General features: G+C 47.8%; 1 protein-coding gene across 4 annotated transcripts in view; it reads left to right on the top strand.

The window, feature by feature from the left end:
• c17h3orf18 (chromosome 17 C3orf18 homolog) overlaps positions 1–21819 on the top strand; it is a 33639-nt gene that overhangs the window by 7750 nt on the left and 4070 nt on the right. For 3 of the 4 annotated variants that reach the window (XM_078414222.1, XM_078414218.1, XM_078414219.1), the window contains exons 2-4: positions 13804–14164; positions 16501–16526; positions 20483–20609. In XM_078414222.1, the coding sequence (XP_078270348.1) occupies positions 13958–14164; positions 16501–16526; positions 20483–20609 (360 nt within the window). In that variant the 5' untranslated portion in view covers positions 13804–13957. Of the gene's footprint in view, positions 1–6589; positions 6714–13803; positions 14165–16500; positions 16527–20482; positions 20610–21819 lie in introns of those variants that run through there. The other variant, XM_078414221.1, reaches the window with a different exon arrangement.

Here is a 21819-nt window from a genome sequence, read left to right as displayed (position 1 = left end):
CAATATATTTATGTGGATAAGCATTCTGTAAACATTTTATGAATTTCCCTTCCTCCTTGTTACAGCAAGTTTTGCTTCATCCAGCAGATTTGAAAGGTAATCCTTTTACTGATTACCGAATTACCTCTGCCATACGCTCCTCTAATGTACTGATTTATGCCACAGCTACTATTAGATTGCCTATAAATAACTTCATCCAATTCTTTCTGCTTTTTGCTTTCTCCACGTTTGACCCAAATTATTCTTCCAGATCGTGGGCGGCACAGTGGCGAAATTTGGGCGGCACAGTGGCACAACTGGTCGAACTACTGTCTCACTGCGACAGAGAGCCAGGTTCCATTCTGACCTTGGGTGCTGTCTGTTTGGAGTTTGCACGTTCTCTCTGGGACCTCGTTGGTTTGCCCCGGTTTCCTCCCACATTCCAAAGGTGTACGGGTTTGTAGGTTAATTGGCCCACCGTAAATTTCCCTTAATGTGCAGGGAGTGGATGGGAAATTGGGGTAACAGGACCAGTGTAATCTCATTTTCCCAACTACTCGTAGAGTCATAGAATCATACAGCGTAGAAACAGGCCCATCGACACCAAATTGCCCACACCGACTAACAAGTCTCACCTACACTAGTCCTACCTGCCAGCATTTGGCCCATATCCCTCGAAACCTGTCCTATCCATGTACTTGTCTAAATGTTCCTTAAATGTTGCGATAGTAACTGCCTCAGCTACCTTATCCGACAGCTCATTCCATACGCCCACTACCCTTTGTGTGAAAAGGTTATCCCTCGGGTTCCTATTAAATCTTTCTCCCCTCACCTTAAACCAATGTCTAGACACAGTCAGTTTATAGTCAGCCTTAGACCATAGTCACCTATGGTCAGACTGAAGAAGGGTCTCAACCCGAAGCGTCACCCATTCCTTCTCTCCAGAGATGTTGCCTGTCCCGCTGAGTTACTCCGGCATTTTGTGTCTATCTTTGGTTTAAATTAGCATCTGCAGTTCCTTCATACACATCTTGAGGGATTGGATAGGTGAGATGTAGGAAAAATGTTGCCGATGTTGGGAAGTCCAGAACCATGGGTCACGGTTTAAGAATAAGGGGTAGGCCATTTACGACTGAGATGAGGAAAAACTTTTTCACCCAGAGAGTTGAGAATCTGTGGAATTCTCTGCCACGGAAGGCAGTGGAAGCCAATTCACTGGATAAGAGTTAGATATAGCTCTTTGGGCTAACGGAATTAAGGGAAATGATGAGGAAGCAGGAACAGAGTACTGATTTTGAATGGCGGTGCTGGCTCGAAGGACCGAATGGCCCACTCCTGCACCTATTTTCTATGTTTCTATTAAACCTACGTCTTCTGTTTCTCGATTTCCCCCACTCTGGGCAAGAGACTCTGCATCTACCCGATCTATTTCTCTCATGATTTTGTACACCTCTATAAGATCACCCCTCATCCTGCTGTGCTCCAAGGAATAGAGCCCTAGCTTGCTCAACCTCTCCCTATAGCTCTGAACCTCGAGCCCTGGCAACATTCTTGTAAATCTTCTATGCAATCTTCACTCCCTACACATGGGTGATCAATGGTCAATGTGGACTCGATGGGCACAGGGACCCGTCTCCATGTTGTACCTCTGTTCAAATCTCTGTGTTCATTGTCCCTCTTGACCAAATGCATGTTGACACTTCCACTGGAGGGCAGTGTTGGGAAGAGTTTGGAGTAGAAACTACTTGTAATGATCAACCCATTTGAGCCTCAGGATTTAATTTTGAATTTTATCAGCCTGAGACAACAACCACACATACTGTAGATAACTAGCGAAGTTCCTCACATCTGCGCTTCCAGGGTATTTGTTATGCAATGCAGTAAATCCTTATCTTTGCTGGTGTCTTTGTGCACTGGTTCCTGAGTCACTCGGCACTTCTGGGACCTTGAGCCATAATTTTAGCTCAGCTCAGTGGAGAGATATAGTGTGGAAACATGCTCTTCGGCCCACCGAGTCACCCATTCACACTCGTTTTATGTTATCCCATCTTCACGTTCTATACACTTAGGGCAATTTACAGAAGCCAATTAGCCTGCAAACCTGTAGGAAGGAAATGCAGATGCTGGAGTAACTCGGAGGGACAGGCAGCATCTCTGGAGCCTCGTCACCTCTGGAACCACGTCACCCATTCCTGCTCTCCACAGCCTGTCTCGCTGAGTTATTCCGGCATTTTGTGTCAGTCTTCAGCCTACAAACCTGCATGTCTTTGGGACGTGGGAGAAAACCCACACGGTCACGGTCACAGGGACAACGTGCAAACTCCACGCCCGGACAGCACCCGTAGTCAGCATCTAAACCGGGTCGCTGATGCTGTGGGGCAGCAGCTCTACCGCTGCGCCACCGTGCCACTCAAAATGCATGTTCCCCCACCACATCCAAAACCCAGGATTGAACCCGGCACCTTCAGATCTTTAATCTAACGCTCTCCTCATTTTCTAATTTTCAATGTCATTTTCATGTGGATTTTGCTGTGCTGTGAAGACAAAGGTCCTTCAGCTGGTTTTACCCCCCCACCTCCCCACCCCCCCATTGAGGATGCAAACTGCTGGAAGGGTGCAGATTAGTTCCCTCCTTGGAGTGGGAGGGGGAGGGGGGGGGCGGAATCAAAGGCACGGGTTACATTAGAGTTTCCACACAGAGAGCTCTCCTTATAATGTTACGAATACAAAATATGAGAGGCATACATATAGAAAAGTACAGCACAGGAGTGGGCCCTTCATCCCACAAAGCTTGTGCCGGCTGCACTAATCTCATCTGCCTGCAAGTGATCCATATCCCTCCATTCCCTGCAAATCCATGTGCCTATCTAAAAGCTTAAACACCACTATCATCTGCGACCACCACCACTCCTGGCAAAGTGTTTCAGGCCCCTCCACCCTCTGTGTAAAAAGGATTTGCTCCACACACCTCCATTATATTCCCCCCCTCTCACCTTATAGCTACGCCCTCTAGTGGAGGACAGTTCCACCCTGGGATAAAGGTTCTGACTGCCTATCCTGTCCATGCCTCTTATAATTGGATACACTTCTATCAAGTCTCCCTTCAACCTCTGATGTTCCAGAGAAAACAATCCACCCTCTCAGTGAATGGTAGGGCTATGGGAAGTGTTGGAGAGCAGAGGGATCTAGGAGTGCAGGTGCATGGTTCCTTGAAGGTGGAGTCACAGATTGATAGGGTGGTCAAAAAGGTGTTTGGCACATTGGCCTTCATCAGTCAGAGTATTGAGTATAGAAGTTGGGAGGCCATGTTGCAGTTGTATAAGACGTTGGTGAGGCCGTATTTAGAGTATTGTGTTCAGTGCTGGGTACCACATTATAGAAAAGATGTTGTCAAGCTGGAATGGGTAAAGAGAAGATTTACAAGCATGTTTGTGTAAGGAGGAACTGCAATAGCTGGAGTAACTCAGCGGGACAGGCAGCATCTCTGGAGGGAAAGAATGGATTTACAAGGATGTTTGTGTAAGAAGGAACTGCAGATGCTGGTTTAAACCAAAGACTGACACAAATAGCTGGAGTAACTCAGTGGGACAGGCAGCATCTCTGGAGAGAAGGAATGGTATTGCAAGGGCTAGAGGGTGTGAGCTATAGGGAGAGATTGAGTAGACTGGGACTCTATTCCTTGGAGCGCAGGAGAACGAGGGGTGATCTTATTGAGGTGTATAAGATCATGAGAGAAATAGATCGGGTAGATGCAGAGCCTCTTGGCCAGAGTAGGTGAATCAAGGACCAGAGCATGCAATACTTCAAATGCAGTCTAACCAAAGTCCTCTTGGGCTGCATCAAGACTTCCTGACTATTCTATTCAATGCTCCTTGCAAAGAAGGCAAGCATACCATATGCCTTCTTAACCACCCTTTCTACTTTTGCTGCCACCTTTAGTGAGCCATGAACTTGGACTGTAAGATCCCTTTGCACATCAATGCTGTTGAGGATCTTGCCATTATCTGTATCCTCTCTCCCTACATTCAACCTCCCACAGTGCAACACCTCACACTGGCTCGGGTTAAACTCCATCAGCCATTGCTTCTGCCCGTTTCTGCAGCTGATCGGCATGGATAGGGTAGACAGTCAGAACACTTTTTCCCAGGATAGAAAAAGCAAATACTAGAGGGCAAAGCTTAAAGGTGAGAGGGGCAAAGTTTAAAGGAGATGTGTGGGGCAAATGTAATTACACAGAGGGTGGCGAATGCTTGGTATGTGTTGCCAGGGGTTGTGGTGGAGGCAGGATCATTCAAGAGACTTTAGGATGGGCACATTGATATGTATGGAATGGAGGATTATGTGTTCTGTGCAGGCAGATAAGAAATGGTCTTGACATCATGTTCAGCATGGATATTGGGGACTGGAGGGCCTTTCCTTGTACTGTAGGTTTTTTTCTAGTTTGGAGATGCAGCACGGAAACAGCCCCTTTGGTTCACCGGGCTTGGCTCACCAGTGATCACCTTGTCACACGAACACTATCCGACACACTCTGGGGGCCAATTTACAATTTTACCAAGCCAAATAGCCTACAAAAATCTGTACATCTTTGGAGTGCGGGAGGAAACCGGAGCACCGGGAGAAAGCCAACGCAGGTCACACGGGGAGAACGTACAAACTCCGTACAGACAGTGCCCATGGTCAAGATCAAACACAGGTCTCTGGCACTGTAAGGCTGCAGCTCTACTGCTGCACCACTGCGCCACCCTACTGTTCTATGTTCCATGAATCCCACTACGTTTTAATACATCAAGCTCCCAATTAAAAGGGCACATTGAATGCTTCAGTCTTCAACCCCACCCCCCCCCCCCCTCCCAACCCCAGGAGTGTTTATCATCCCTCAGTTATGTAGAACCAGCGTGGGTCACAGTTGTAGTTTAAGCCCCAATCAGCTATTGCAGTTTTCTGTAACCTCCGCTGATTTATAAATTGCACCTCATATATTTATAGAACAGAACCGTTAAAGAGCAGCTCATTTTTCAGCTCTTCTGGTGCCATGCAGCTAAATTAAAATCTGGTGACAAGCAGGCACAGTAGCGCAATGTGGGCTCTCGTTCTGTGGCCAGCCCTCGGAAGCTCGCAACTTCCCAGTCCTGTTCCAGAGACCTGGGAACAAAAATCCAGGAGGGTTGGTTTTGGGGAAGAGTTCTCACTCCTCTACATAGTAAGATCCCACGGTTATTGGTTTTTCAGTTTAGAGACCCAGCGTAGAAACAGGCCCATCGGCCCAGCGAGTCCCGTCAACCAGCGATCACCCCATACACTCACACCATCAACCAACGATCACCCCATACACTAACACCATCCTGCACATGAGGGACAATGTACAACTTTTACCAACACCAATTAACCTGCAAACTCGCACGGCCGCAGTTCCTGTACTGCAGCAACTCTATCGCTGTGCCACTGTGCTGCCCTTGTATTCTGCATGTTTGTTTTTGCATCACAGTAACCAACACATCACATTAACCTACAAACCCGCCGACTTTGGGATGTGGGAGGAAATCGGGGCACCCGGAGGAAACCCATGCAGTCAGAGGGGGAACGTGCAGGTTCCACACAGAGAGCATCCCCCCCCCCCCCCGAGGTCAGGATCGAACCTGTGTCTCTGGCATCGTGAGGCAGCAACTCTACCTTCTGCACCACTGTGCAGAACAAAGGAGGTACAAGGAACTGCAGACGCAGGTTTACAAAAAAACACACAGGGTGCTGGAAAAACTCAGCAGGCCGGGCGGAATAAGCGAATAAACGTATTTTTATATGAAAAGTTCTGATGAAAAGCCATTAACCTAAATGACAAACTCTACTTCCATCTCCACATATACTGTCTGATCTGCCATTGTCTGTGGTTTCTATCCATGCAGTATTTTACCTTTGTACTTTCACATACTCTGCAACCACCGAAGCATGCCCCCAAGGCACATTTTAGTCAATGAAGTGTCGTCATGTTTTTAATGTGGGACACACTGCGGCCAATTTGTGTTCTGCAATGTAATAGTAACTAGATAATCAACTTTAACGATACCGACTGCTTGGGAAACTTCTCGGCTCTTCCAGAAAGTGGAATCCTCTGTGTTAGTCCAGAAGCTCATTAAGGGCTCTTAGTTCAAGACATCATTCCTTTGCACTAATGTCTTGTTTTTCATTTTATTGTCTTACAGAATTTTATGCGTAATAAAGCTTTACGGTGAGAGAGCAAAGGGCATAGTTTTTAAGGTGAAAGGGGCAAAGTGTAAAGCAGATGTGTGTGTTTTTACACGAAGGCGGGTGGGTGCCAGGGGTGGTGGTGGAGGCAGATGTCTAAGAGACTTTTAGATGGGCACATGGGTGTGCAAGGAATAGAGGGGCATCGATCATGTGCAGGCAGAGGAGGATAGTGTAGCTTGGCATCATGTTGGGCACAGACATTGAGGGCCAAATGGCCTATTCCTGTGCTGTATAGTTGTATGTATAGGCTTTGCTTTGTGTGTTTGCCCGAGTCTATGCGCATGTGATGCGGTGCAAGCAATAATTTCATTGTACCTATAATTCATTCTGGCCTTGGATTCATTTCACTCCTACCATTGGGAAGAAGGCACAACCTGACGTCCAGGTTGAAGAACAGCTTCTTCCCAGCACCTGTAGGGCATCACTACACAACACTCACCTCAGCTATGAACTTCTATGGACTCTCTCTTTGATTGCACTTCATGACCGTGAGTTTTATTTTGCACCAGCATCGTGGTTATTAGTTCACAGGCCTGTTGTGCCTGTTGTGCTGCTGCAAGTAAGAATTTAATTATTCCAATGTTGGTACATATGACAATTATAAACTTTTGGCTTGACACTGTACTTACGCATTATGACATTGAAATCAAGTATGTGTAGGAAGAAACTGCAGATGCTGGTTTGCACTGAAGATAGACACAAAGTGCTGGAGGAACTCAGCGGTTCAGACAGCATCTCTGGAGAAAAGGAATAGGTAATGTTTTTTCTGAAGAAGGGTCCCGACCCAAAAAGTCACCTCCTCCTTTTCTCCAGAGATGTAGCCTGATCCGCTGACTTACTTGAGCAATTTGTGTCAGGTTTGTCGGTTAATTGGTTTCTGTAGTGTGTAGGATGTGAAATTGGGCTAACATAGAACTAGTGTACGGGCGATCAATGGTTGGGGTGGACTTGGTGGGCCGAAGGGCCTGTTTCCGCATTGGATCTTTAAACTAAAGTAAATCGGAGGAGGGGAGTGGATCAACTTCTACGGGCTGAAGACTTGGCCACTTTTGGTGGATCAAAGCATCAACTCTAAACAGGCCAGAAATGCAGGAGAACTGATCTTTCAGTTGAGCTGGAAGAAGTTAGAAGGAACAAAAGGCTCTGAGATGTGACCTGTACTGGTCTCCCCATCGTGAAGAAGAAGTGACAAAGGGTTTTGACCTGAAACGTCACCCATTCCTTCTATCCAGAGATGCTGCATGCCCCACTGAGTTACTCCAGCATTTTGTGTCTATCTTTGAAATGGATGAAAGCTTGCTTAAAAATAAATGGGTGACTTGGTGAAGCAGGTTTTTCTTTGTAAGTTCTGAGGAGTTGTGATGCATATGCAACAGGGGGAAGGTGGGGGTGGAGGGTAAGGACACTGGGCAGGCACTAACCCAGGCCCACGAGTTGTTGGTCTGTATTTATTGTTTTCCATGCGGGACTTGACTGAATAAGTGGCAGTGTTTTAAAGACTGCTGAGGGGAGGCAGCCCACTAAAAGTTAATAAAGTACATCGGATATAATTACAGCTCCGAAGCAAAGAAAACCCTTTCATTTTTTAACAAGATACAAAAACGTACACCCACCACAGCCGAGGTCTGTTTCCCCTTCTCGCACAAAAGTAAATTATTCCCTGCAACCAGCACCTACCAAACAACCCCAGAGAGGAAATATTAAGGGAGTGTGGAAGTCTGTGTGTGGCGAGTGCAGGCTTCATTTCTGATTATTTGCTAATTGTACCCTCTCCCTCTCTCCCCCTCTCCCTCTTTCCCCCTCTCCCTCTCTCTCCCCCTCTCCCCTCCCCCTCCTCCCCTCTCATATTTTTCCCTCTCTCCCTCTCCTCCCATCCTCTTTTTCCCTCTCTCTCTCCCTCTCCTCCCATCTCTTTTTCTCTCTCCCCCTCCTCCCATCCTTTTTTCCCCTCTCTCCCTGTCTCCCTCTACTCTCATCCTCCTCTTTTTCCCTCTCTCCCTGTCTCCCTCTCCTCTCATCCTCCTTTTTCTCTCTCTCCGTCTCCCTCTTCTCCCATCTTCTCTTTGCCCTCTCCTCCCATCTTCTCTTTTTCCCTCTCTCCCTCTCTCTTTCCATCCTCTTTTTCCCTCTCTCCCTCTCCTCCCATCTTTTCTTTTTCCCTCTCTCCCTCTCTCCTCCCATCCTCCTTCTCTTTTTCTCTCCCTCTCCTCCCATCCTCCTCTTTTTCCCTCTCTCCCTCTCCCATCTCTTTTTCCCTCTCTCCCTCTCTCCCTCTCTTTCCATCCTCTTTTTCCCTCTCTCCCTCTCCTCCCATCTCTTTTTCCCTCTCTCTCTCTCCCCCTCTCCCTCTCTCCCTCTCCCATCTTCTCTTTTCCCCTTTCTCCCTCTCTCCTCCCTTTCTCCTTCTCGTTTTCCCTCTTCCCTCTCTCCCCTCTAGGCTATTTGTGTTTGGCAGAGCTATTGTGCATTGCTCAATGCATGGTGCATTTTGCAAGCTACGGCCAGTTGCATTCCGTGCACCAATTCCAATGCCCATTACTCCTGCACCTCAAACCCTGTTGAAGGTTTCTTGGCGAAAGGGGTGGGAGAAGCAGAATTGGTCTTGACACCGTTTTTACAAAAGAGATCTCTGACCCCAATGTGCTATATTGTGTCAGGCTGGCCGAAGGAAAAAGTGCCTCTTCAAAATGAGAATAATGAAGTGACTCATCATGTGTCTGAAATCCATTTCGTCTCATTCTTGCTTACAGGGAAGGCACCGATTTCCCCAGAAACTTTGAAGAAAAACAGAATAGTTGACTGAACAGGCAGCTAATTGACGCTTTAAATAAAATGACTATGGTCTTGTGGTAAAGTTACTCAGGCAAGCAATGGCATTTAATTGCTTTTACAGTTGAGTGTGTTTTGTTTGTGTCTGTGAACCAGACATTCGAAGAGGAAGCCCTTGCCCATGTTTCCATGTCGCACGGCCATGGGAAGGGGCATTAATCCGGGGGTAGTGCCTCATCTCCGTTGTTCCCTTCTGCCTGCCCAAAGTGACAATGCTTATAAGTACATGTTCATATGTTATAGGGGCAGATTGAGGCCATTGGGCCCATCAGGTCTGCTCCACTATTCAAGCTGAGTATGATAAGTTTCGAATCTCGACCTCATTCTCCCCACAACCCCTGACACCCGTACTAATCAAGAACCTCTCAATCTCCACCGTAAAAACAGAAATTGACTAGGCCTCCACAGCCGTCTGTGGCAATGAATTCCACAGATTCACCACCCTCTGACTAAAGGAATTCCTCCTCATCCCTTTTTTAAAGGTACGTCCTTTTATTCTGAGGCTGTCCTCAGTCCTCTGGTCCTAGACTCTCCCACTAGTGGAAACATCCTCTCCACATTCACTCTATCCAGGACTTTCACCATTCGCTTGTTCCCCTCCTGTGCCGCGAACCTTGGGAGGTGCATCAATCTGAGCGGCACAGCGGCAGAGTTGCTGCCTCACAGTGCCAGAGACCCAGGTTCGATCCTGACCACGGGTGATGTCTGTACGTGGTTTGTATGTTCTCCCCGTAACCGCATGGCTTCTCTCCAGGTGCTCTGGTTTCCTTCCACACTCCAAAGACGTGCAGGTTTGTTGTTTAATTGGCTTCGGGGGTGTAAATAGCCCCCAGTGTGTAGGATAGTGTTAGTGTGGGGGGGGGTCGCTGGTGGGCGCGGACTCGGTGGGCCAAAGAGCCTGTTTCTGCATTGTATCTCTAGTCTGAAGTTTAAATTCTTTTAAATGCCGCTAACGTATCTACTTCAACCACCACCATTTCCAGGCACTCACCACCCTCTGCGTTAAAAAAAAACCTTGCTCTGTGCATAATTTGTAAACCTTGCCCCTCTCACCTCAAAGCTATGGCCTCTAGTACTTGATTTTTCAATAGACAATAAGTGCAGGAGTAGGCCATTCGACCCTTCGAGCCAGCACTACCATTCAATGTGATCATGGCTGATCATTCTCAATCAGTACCCCGTTCCTGCCTTCTCCCCGTACCCCCTGACTCCGCTATCCTTAAGAGAGCCTTTTCCACCCTGGGAACAAGATTCTGACTGTCTGCCCTCTCTATGCCTCTCATAATTTTATACACTTCTATCAGGTCTCCCACATAACCTCCGACATTCCAGGGAAAACAATTCAAGTCTGTCCAACCTCTCCCTGTAGCTAATATCCCCTAATCCAGGCATCATTCTGGTAAGACCTTCATACTATAAAGTTTCAAGCAGACTGGTTACTTGATTCAACCATGTCATGTGAAAAATGCCACCCTCTGCAGCGCGATCTCCCAAAATACACTTGTTGGGATTAAATTCCAGTAACTAACCATTCGCCAATATTTGCCAATGTGGGAGAAATTGGGCATTTACAAATAAATAATGCAGTTTTACTGAAAAAAGCACACACGGTAGAAAGGTTTTTTATAGACCTCCTAATATACTGACTCCTTCAATTAAACACATAAAAATCCACAGCCCCCACTCTAATGGAGCATTTAAGTTGCTCACCCACTTCATCTGCTTTCTGTATCTTTACTCAATAACTGTCTGCCGGTCACCACATGTGCTTTAGTTCGGGAACTCCCACCAGGCTCGCGATGGGGCCGGGGCCCAGAGGGAATTCCCAGCCACAAGGAGGCGGCACGGTGTCGCAGCGCTAGAGTTGCTGCCTCACAGCGCCAGAGACCCAGGTTCGATCCTCACCACGGGTGCTGTCTACATGGAATCAGGACGATCTCCCTAAGACTGCGTGGGTTTTCTCCGGGTGCTCCGGTTTCCTCCCACACTCCAAAGACGTACAGGTTTGTAGGTTGATTGGCTTCTGTAAATTGCCCCTAATGTGTCGGATAGAACTGGTGTACGGGGTGATCGCTGGTCAGCACGGACTCGGTGTGCCAAAGGACCTGTTCCCAGGATGTATCTGTAAGCTAAGCTAGAAACGATTTAAACACGCCACTGTGACTGAAAGAATAGCCATGGTGGACTTTAAAAGGGGCAACAGTAGAGTTGCTGCCTTACAGAGCCAGACCCGGGCTTGATCTTGACTGTGGGTGCTGTCATTTAAGAGGCTTCTCTGGTGATGTGGGACTTCAGGCTTCTCTATATCCTGCCCGATGGTGGCAGTGACAAGAGGGCACGCCCAAGATGGTGGCAGTGACAAGGGGGCACGCCCGAGATGGTGGCAGTGACAAAGGGGCACGCCCGAGATGGTGGCAGTGACAAAGGGGCACGCCCGAGATGGTGGCAGTGACAAAGGGGCACGCCCGAGATGGTGGCAGTGACAAGATGGCACGCCCAAGATGGTGGAGATCCTTAATGATAATTTTCTTTACTTTACACATACAGCATGGAAACAGGCCCTTCGGCCCAATGGCTCCGTGCTGACCAGCGATCACCCCGTACACTAACACTCTCCTACACACTAGGGACAGTTTACAGAGAAGCCAATTAACCTACAAACGTGTATGTCTTTGGAATGTGGGAGGAAAATGGAGAAAGCCCACGCAGTCACAGGGTGAACGTACAAACTCTGTACAGACTGCACCCATAGTCAGGATCAAACCCAGGTCTCTGGCGCTGTAAGGCAGCAGCTCTACCTGCTGCGCCACCGTGTCACCCCTTAACTCACCTGTGTTGCGATTACAAAGGTGTGTTGGGTCCAGGACACTTTATCCGACATAAGAATGAACCCGGGGCTAATGAAAGATCAGTCGGTGGCAATTCCTGCGATAGGCGAGTGAATTTTAAAAAACTTGACAAAAGTGAAACAATCTGGGGGTGTTGAAGGAGCACAGTTGTTAAACACACACAGCAGCTGCCTGGGGTTAGGTAATTGCTAGCAGTAACACAGCTAATATTTTCTCACAAGTTTAAAGTTACACGGCCAGAAGTTTTGCTGTTGTCACAGTAGAGTTTCGGGCGACACGATTTTCACCCTGAGTGGTTGAGATGTAATTGGACTCAAACCGGGAGCACGACCACACTTCCTCTCGCTGTCGCTCCCCTGGAACTTAATCGGCAGTCAATGCAATAACAACGAGGAGAAGTTAGATGTTGCTTGAAAATTGTCACTACTGGTAGATTTGTTTTTTGGGGGGGGGGGGGGGGGGGGGTGGTGAGAGGGGATGGTTGTTGGAGTGCGGGCAGGTGCACAGAAATAATAATAATGATGATATAATGGGGAAGAGCTGAAGGAGGCCATTTGTCCCAACATGTCCCTTTGACAGAAGTCTGCCGTTACCCACTTGGTCTGCGTGACTCGGCAGTGACGTTGGCGCAGCGGTGGAGTTGCTGCCTCACAGCGCCAGAGACCCAGGTTCGATCCTGACCACAGGTGCTGTCTGCAAGGAGTTCGTACGTTCTCCCTGTGACGGCATGGGTTTTCTCCGGGAGCTCCGGTTTCCTCCCACAATCCAAAGACGTGCAAGTTTGCAGGTTAATTGGCTTCTGTAAATCGTTCCGAGTGTGTAGGACAGAACTAGTGAACGCGTGATCGTTGGTCGGCACGGACCCGGGGGGGCCGAAGGGCCTGATTCCATGCTGAGGAGAGAGGGACGCACCGCTGGCAATCAGAACAAGGTGATGGCTGCAATGGGCCTTGAGGCCAGCTGTGTCTTGCACTGTGTAAAATGGCACCAGAATCTGGCGACTATTACATAAGGACTCGGCGAGCTATTTCTGTGCATGGGGTACTTAATCAGGGATTGTATATATGTACGGCAACAATCTCACTGGTCTATATGAAAAAAATGTATTTCAATGTACCTTGGTATACATGACAATAAAAGAAACATTGAACATTGTATCGCAGAACTAAACTAAACTAAACTACACTAAATGAAATTAAGTAAACTACATTAAATAAACCTATTCTTTCCTGTTCGATCCGCCAGGTATCTCACCCACCCTGTCTCCAGAAATTCATCCAGTTATCGTCCCAGCCTATTCCTAATTCCTCTCTTCCATCCTTAAAATCCTTGGGAACCAGGAATTCCACCTGCCACCCTCATGTGCTGGGCGAGCGGAAAATCCCTTGGGATTTGTGCAAGGGCCGCACAACGATCTCGCACAGCTGTCCCGCATATTTGAGATGCAGCGCAAGCGATATCTGCCCCTCCATGTGTGGAACAGCCTGGTGGCTCTCACATATCCTGCTGTTCACTGCACCGGGCGTCCCAGTCGCACAGTGCAAGTGAGAATCCGTGCACAGGAATATGTGCCATTCACTAGCCACCTGCCCATCCTTCAGTTGGAAAGGACACCAAGATCACTGGGTTTCCCTTGACCATCAGTGCAGTTTGTGTATGTCCTTACAAAGCAGGGGACCATTGCTGCATTTGGACGGGTACATGGATAGAATCGGATTAGAGAGATATGGGTGAAACGCAGGCAGGTGGGACTAGTGTAGATGGGACATGTTGGTCAGGATGGGCAAGTTGGGCCGATGGGCCTGTTTCCACACTTGCATGACTCTATGATTCTCTGACTCTTAAGCGTTTGCTTTGTCATGGAAAAAAGGTGGCAACTTTCTTCCATCTTGTTTTTCAGGGAGGGGTGTGATGTTCAGCAGGAGATCACGTCAGCATGTCCTTGCCAAGAATGTACCTTGGCATCTGTTCGGTTGAGCTCCACCACAATAGTTGGAGCGATTCTAGAAGATGTAACTGGTGACATTCAACGTTGACTACAACTACAGGCAAACATGGCAACTCCCATTTTTGGTGTGACGCTCGGAACAGAGCGCATCAACGTGACGGACAGAATAACATTGCAGACTGCCACCATGGTGACCAATGGTACCAACACAACTTCAACAGCGCTGCCCGATGCAGAAATGGGAAGGTCAAGAATAGGACTGGTGCTTGTTCCAGTTGGAGTGATCACGATAATAGCATTAGCTGTGGCCATGGTAAGTCAGTTCATTAATTGTGCCTCAAAACACTCGTGGAAATGTTTTTCAAGGTCAAGGGTAAAATCCCGACACAAAGAACTGCAGATGCTGAAATCTTGAGCAAAACACAAAGTGCTGGGGAAACTCAGCAGGTCAGGCTGCATCCGTGGAGGCAACATTTTGGGACATTTTACCCTTCTAGTCTTTGACATTTCCATCCTGGGGACAAAAGGTTCTAATTGAATAAGTGAGATATGTTACTGGGGAGGATGCCATGAGTCTCTTTGTAGACAGTACATAAGTGGGCTTTGACTCCAGCGACTCCCAGCCAAGGGTTCTGATATTCACCCTATCTATGCCTTTGTGGAGGGAATGAATGGGTGACGTTTTGGGATGGGACCCTTCTACAGACCGAAAAAGGGTCCTGACCCAAACCCATCGCTTGTCGATTCTCTCCACAGATGCTGCCTGACCTGCTGAGTTATTGCGGCACTTTGTGTTTTGGTTGAGAGGGAAACTTAGTTTTTTCAAAGAGGCGCAATTTGCAAAAAGGTCCATCCAGCATCACCAGTTCTGAGAAAACTCAGGGAAAAAATGCAGATCTTAGAAATCCGAGGCCAAAGCAGACAATGCAGGAAACACTCAGCAGGTCAGACAGACCCTGCTGAAAAGAGAAATAGACTTAACTTTCGGGTTACCCTTTATTGAACGAGGAAGAGGAAAAGGAAAAAGAAATTACCAAAATATTTTTTCTCTCTCTCTTGTTGCCAGTTTTGAAGAAAGGTCTCTGACCCAAAACACTAACGCCGTTTATCTTTCCGCAGATGCTGCCTGACCTGCTGAGTGTTTCTATCATTTTCTGCTTTTGCCTCGGATATCTAACACCTGCGTTTTCTCCCCCCTGTTCGCTGGGTTCTAATTCTGGTTGTGTTTATAGCACTGAAATATGAAATATGAAATATGAAATATGAATGTTCTGGTTTTGTCTTTGGTTACCATTTAGTGCATGCTGTTTTACACCCAAAAATTATTAAGCTGTCCCCTTGAATTTTAAGAAAATAACTGCAGATGCTGGTACAAATCGATTTATTCACAAAATGCCGGAGTAACTCAGCAGGTCAGGCAGCATCTCGGGAGAGAAGGAATGGGTGACGTTTCGGGTCGAGACCCTCAGTCTGAAGAAGGGTCTCGACCCGAAACGTCACTCTTGAATTTTAATCCCAGCCCGCTCCATTGACCCATGAAATTGGCTGTCATTTAGTACATAGAACAGTACAGCAGAGGAACTGACCCTTCGGCCCACAATGTTCGTACTGAACATGATGCCAGGTTAAACTCTGCCTGCATGTGATCCATATCCCTCCATTCCCTGCATATCAATGTGCCTGTCTCAAAGTCGTTTCAATGATGGTGAATCTGTGGAATTCATTGCCACAGCCAGCTGTGGAGACCAGGTCTTTGGGTACTTTTAAAGCGGAGATTGACGGGTTTAGTTTAGTTTATTGTCACGTGTAACGAGGTACAGTGAAAATAATTTGTTGCGTGCTAACCAGCCAGTGGAAAGACAGTACATGATTACAATTGACCCATTCACAATGTACAGATATATGATAAGGGAATAATGTTTTGTGCAAGGTAAAGCCAATAAAGTCCGATCAAAGATAGTCCGAGAGTCCCCAATGAGGTAAATAGTACTTTCTGGTTGCGGTAGGATGGTTCAGTTGCCTGATAACAGCTGGGAAGAAACTGGCCTTGAATCTGGAGGTGTGCGTTTTCACACTTCTATACCTTTTGCCCGATGGGAGAGGGGAGAAGAGGGAATGGCTGGGGTGCGAATCATCTTTGATTATGCTGGTGGCCTTGCCGAGACAGTTTGAGGTATCAATGGAGTCAATGGAAGGAAGGTTGGTTTGTGATAAAATGCTTTCTATGGTGCATCTGTAGAAGTTAGTGAGGGTTGTTGGGGGCATGCCGAACTTCCTAAGCCTTAGGAAGTAGAGGCATTGGTGTGCTTTCTTGGTCACTGCTTCAATATGGGTGGTCCTGGAGAAGATGTTGGTGATATTTAATCCTACCTAGAAATTTGAAAGTTTTTGATCAGTAAGGGCGTCAAAGGTTACAGGGTTAAGGCAGGAGAATTGTGTTGAGAGGGAAAGATAGATCAGCCATGATTGACACTGTGGAGAGAACAATCCAATTTATAGTGTTGGCCAGAATTTGCAGTATATGCCATTATTTTGGATTGCTGGTTCTTGGCTCTCTCATTAGTTATGCTCTGTTTCTGTGGTATATTTTGTCCATGATTATTTTTCTTGCTATGCTTTCCACTAAAGACTAATTTTCCTTGCATCTAGGTTCTGTACATCAGGAAGAGGAAGAGGTGAGTGTGTTTGCTGCATCTTAAATCCGATTGAGTGCGCTTTGTGGATGTCAGCATTTTTAACCTGCTTGGTTTACCCTTGGCCTGCTAATTACTCCAAGGATATTACTTTGGGAGGACAGTAAACCCTCGTTATAATGGACCTTGGGGGGTGGGGGGAGGGAGAATGGTGTCCATTATTGCCGATTGTCCGCTCTAACCGAGTGGTTGCTGGTTGATACACAAAAGAACACAAAGTGCTGTCGTAACCTGGCAGGTCAGGCAGCACCTCTGGAGAACATTGATAGGTAGTATAAGAAGATAACTGCAGATGCTGGTACAAATCGAAGGTTTTTATTCACAAAATAAAAATCTTCTTCAGACTGAAGAAGGGTCTCGACCCGAAACGTCACCCATTCCTTCTCTCCCGAGATGCTGCCTGACCTGCTGAGTTACTCCAGCATTTTGTGAATAAGAACATTGATAGGTAACGTTTCGTAACGGTCGAGACCCTTCTTCAGACTCTCGGTCCGGAACTGGGCCTGGAATCCAGGTGAGTTGTCGGCCCTGGCCTGCTGGCGGCCGGGGGAGAGACGAGGATCGGCGGAGTCACTGGTCGTGGCCGGTGTGCAGGTGAGATTGAGCGGCGGGCGCGGTCTGGAAACGGCCGAGGAAGCTGCGTGGCCCAGCAGTGGTGTCGGCGGAAGGTCCAGCCTGGGAGCGGTCGGTGCGAGTCGGGCTAGGCGCAGGTAGCCCGTCCATAGGTCTGTCTGCTATCATCAAAATCCATTATAAAGAGGTCTGTTAAAACGAGGGTTTACTGTAATTGAATTTAACTCTGCTTCCAGTGTTAACAAATGAGAGATGACAAACAGACAACAAGTCTGCTCCCCTGGAGGGTTCCCAAGTAGTTCAAAGTCTTTGTTTTAAAGTTAATCTTGGAAACCAGCCGGCTGAGTTTCAGGCTGGAGGGAGAAGTGTAGGGTTGTTGTGGCAATGATTATAGAGTCATAGAATCAGACAGCAGGAGAGCACGCCATTCTGCCTGCTATGTCCATGCCTGCGGACACAGACCTATCTATCTTCCTACACTAAAGGACACAAAGTGCTGGAGTGCAAAGTGTGAAGCCGAGAACAAGGCTCAAAGTGGGAAGTTGAGTTCATCTGGCAGCAGGTACTGGCATTAATGATCTAGTCTAGAGGGTGGCACCATGGCGCAGCGGTAGAGCTGCTGTCTTACAGCGCCAGCGACCCGGGTTCGATCCTGACAATGGGTGGTGTCTATGTGGTGTTTGAATGCTCTCCCTGTGATCGTGTGGGTTTTCTCTGGGTGCTCCGGTTTCACGCCACACTTCAAAGACGAACAGGTTTGTAGGTTAATTGGCTTCGGTAAAATTGTAACATTTTCCCTAGTGTGTAGGATAGTGCTAGTGTACGGGGTGATCGCCAGTCGGCCGAAAGGCCTGTTTCCACGCTGTCCTTCTAAAGTCTAGATTCCTTTATTTGGGGAGTCCCAGGCATCTAAGCGTAAAGCCCACTCTCCCATCAGTATTGCGCTTCTCACCATTCCCTTCATCTGTTGCAGAACAAAGAGAGGGGAAAAAAAGAGTAGAGAGGTTTAAAATGAATGGTGGCTCCTTATTAAAACCAGATCTCTTTTTGGAGATAATTATTTCCCTGATTCTGCGGTTGGAATGGATTTAGCATCGGCCCAGCCTCTGACTTTTAACGGCTTGTGGTCTCGTTCACAGAGCAGGATGTCCTGAGATCCCGCACGGACTTGCCTCCAACTGAATTTGTGCAGCTGCCTTTCAGTTTGCAGCCAACCCGGGACGAGCAGAGGCCAGGGTGACTGACACATCCTCGCCCCGGGGACTTGTGGTTTGCAAGCTCTGCCCTGCTAGGGTGACATTTACTTCCATGCGACATGGACCGCAGAAACCGCTGTCACTTGTGGCTGGCCTGTGTCTCTCCCTCTCTCTCTCTCTCCCTCTCTCTCTCTCCCTCCCCCCCTCTTCCTGCCAGCAAATCCATTCATTAATCTGCAGACACGCGTCGGATGCCATAAGGGAGGGAGGGGCCTCTTTCCCCCACCACTCCCCCCTCCTCTCTTCCTTTGGCGAAGGTCCATCTCGCCTTTCCTCCCCCATTCATGAACATACATCATTTCTAGATGAAAGAAGAGCCTTCAAACCTACCAATTGCTGCACAGTGTGAATTCAAATTGTCAAATGTGGGATAGTTTAAAATTTGCATGGTTCCACCTGAAGCTTTAAATGGCAGTGGGAGTGGGAGAGCTGGCAAGGGTAGGGGTGTGGGGAGAACTGGAACGTATGGACTACAAGAGATTGAGGGAGCCTAGGAACAGGGGTGTGAGATCCTGCCAGGATTGGTATGTCAGTGCTATAATTGCACAGTAGCGCAGCTGGTAGAGCTGCTGCCTCACAGCGCATGGTTCCTGGGTTTGATCCTGACCCCGGGTGCTGTGTCTGCATGTGTGGTGTTTGCACGTTCTCCCTGTGACCGCGTGGGTTTCCTCTGGGTGCTCCTGTTTCCTCCCACTCCCCCAAACCGTGCAGATTTGTCCCTGAGTGCACAGAGAGTGCATGACAATGTGGGATAACATGGAACCAGTGTGAACGGATCTCTGGCACTGGTGCTGAGGTCTGAAGAAGGGATCAAACCCAAAATGTCACCCATTCTTTTTCTCCAGAGATATTCCCTGAACGGCCGAGTTACTCCAGCACTCTGTGTCTCATGATTTGAATCCAACTTCTTGAAGAGTTGCGGCCAGTTTTAATGTCTTTGTGATTATCATAAGCTTGATCCTGTAACCTGGTGTACATCAAGCACTGTAACTATCCAGTCAGTAGAGCACTGCTCAACAGTGTTAAGCTCATTAATTAAACAACCCCAGGGACTTGAGATCAATACATTCATAAATATCCAGACAACACTATAATAGGTCCAGCACTATCTGTCTAAATCCCCACGCCCTCATTACAGCTCTGGGGGGGGCAACAGTATAATGCTGCTTTACGGAGCCAGCGGGCCGGGTTCAAACTTGACCAAAGGTGCTGTTTTTGCTTATTCTCCCTGCGACCGCGTGGGTTTTCTTCGGGTGCTCTGGTTTCTTCCCACATTCGTAAGACGTGCGGGTTTGTAGATTAGCGGCAAGAAGTCTGAAGTCTGAAGAAGGGTCTCGACCCGAAACGTCACCCATTCCTCCTGGCCTGAGATGCTGCCTGACCCGCTGAGTTACTCCAGCATTTTGTGTCTACCTTCGGGTTTGTAGATTAATTGGCTTCGGTAAGTTGTAAAATTATCCCTAGCATGCAGGTTAGATTGCTAGTCAGCCTAGGTTTAAAGGATTGGGTCGAAAGGCCTGTTTCTGCGCTGTACCTCTAAAGTCTAAAATCCAAAGGCCTGTTTCCGTGCTGTATCTCTAAAGTCTAAAATCTAAAGGAGGTTGTCTTGTTGACCCTGCATGCATACAGGCAAGTGTTGACCCATCATGCTCCTGATATATACCTTGTACATTTGTTTTACTTTTTGAAATACAGTGTGGCAACAGGCCCTTTGGCTAACCGAGTCCGCACCGACCAGCGATCCCCTGGTACACTAGTTCTATCCTACACACTGGGGGCAATTTACAATTTTCACCGAAGCCAATTAACCTACAAACCTGCACGTCTTTGGAGTGTGGGAGGAAACTGGAGCACCTGGGGTAAACCCACGTGGTCACAGAGCAAACGTACAAATTCCGTACAGACAGCACCCGTAGTCGGGATCGAACCGGGTATCTGGCGATGTGAGGCAGCAGCTCTACCGCTGCATCACAGTGCTGCACGTACCGTAGACGGCCAAAGAAACCAAAACACCATAAAAATATTGGTTTCCTCCATCATCAGGGCATGGAAGCCAGTTGCAAATGGTGTAAAAATGGTTGATTACTGTTGCACTTTTGTCGCCACCAGGCTGGAGAAACTACGCCACCAGCTGATGCCAATGTACAACTTTGACCCCGGCGAGGAGCAAGACGAGCTGGAACAGGAGTTACTTGACCACGGACGAGATGCAACCTCACAGGGGCTACAGAGCAAGGTGAGGCTGGCAAGCAAGTGGAGGCGTCATCGATCATACAGCGTGGAAACAGATCCTTCGGCCCAACTTGCCCACACCGCCCAACATGTCCCATCTACACTAGTCCCACCTCCCTGCATTTTAATATTAAGATTTAATAGGAACCTGAGGGGTAACGATATTTACACAAAGGGTGGTGGGTGTATGGAACGAGTTGATGAAGGAGGTAGTTGCGGCAGGTACTATGACAACATTTAAATACATTTGGACATGCACATGGATTGGAAAGGTTCGGAGGATATTGTCCAAATGTGGGCAGGTGGGACTAGTGCAGATTGGGGCATAGTCAAGTCAAGTCAAGTCAAATTTATTTGTCACATACACATACTCGATGTGCAGTGAAATGAAAGTGGCAATGCCTGTGGGTTGTGCACAAAAATAATTACAGTTACAGCATATAAATAAAGTTAATAAGTTACTAAACATAGCACAAAAAGTGTCGACAAAAATTTAGTCTCTGGGGTTATCAAAGTTGACAGTCCTGATGGCCTGTGGGAAGAAGCTCCGTCTCATCCTCTCCGTTTTCACAGCGTGACAGCGGAGGCGTTTGCCTGACCGTAGCATCTGGAACAGTCCGTTACTGGGGTGGCAGGGGTCCCTCATGATCTTGCTTGCTCTGGATCTGCACCTCCTGATGTATAGGTCCTGCAGGGGAACATCTTGGTCAGTTTGGACAGGTTGGGCCAATGGGGCTGTTTCCATGCTGTATGACTCTATGACTCAAGAACATCCTTGTCATCTTGGGCATCCCCTTCATGGCTTGTTGATCAGAGACTGAGCCCACTCCATCAGGTTTGCTTCATCTCCCCTGGATTCCTCCTGAAGATGGTGCCTTTTGCTAGTGCATGACTGCTGGGCATCCACTGGCACAGTCTGTTGTATGTCATAGAGTGATACAGTGTGGAAACAGGCCCCTTGGCCCAACTTGCTCACACCGGCCACTAGTCCCACCTACCTGTGTTTGGCCCATATCCATCTAAACGTATCCTATCAATGTACCTGTCTAAATGTTTCTTAAACATTGCGATACTCCCTGCCTCAACTACCTCCTCCAGCAGCTGATTCCACACACCCACCACACTTTGTGTAAAACAAGTTACTCCTCGGGTCCTTATTAACGTTTAGTTTAATTTAGTGATACAGCATGGAAACAGGCCCACCAAGTCCACAT

The sequence above is a fragment of the Rhinoraja longicauda genome, chromosome 17, assembly GCF_053455715.1.
Source record: "Rhinoraja longicauda isolate Sanriku21f chromosome 17, sRhiLon1.1, whole genome shotgun sequence".
NCBI classification, from domain to species: domain Eukaryota; kingdom Metazoa; phylum Chordata; class Chondrichthyes; order Rajiformes; family Arhynchobatidae; genus Rhinoraja; species Rhinoraja longicauda.
The sequence above is the reverse complement of the archived record's forward strand: the minus strand, read 5'-3'. Positions and strand labels throughout refer to the sequence as shown.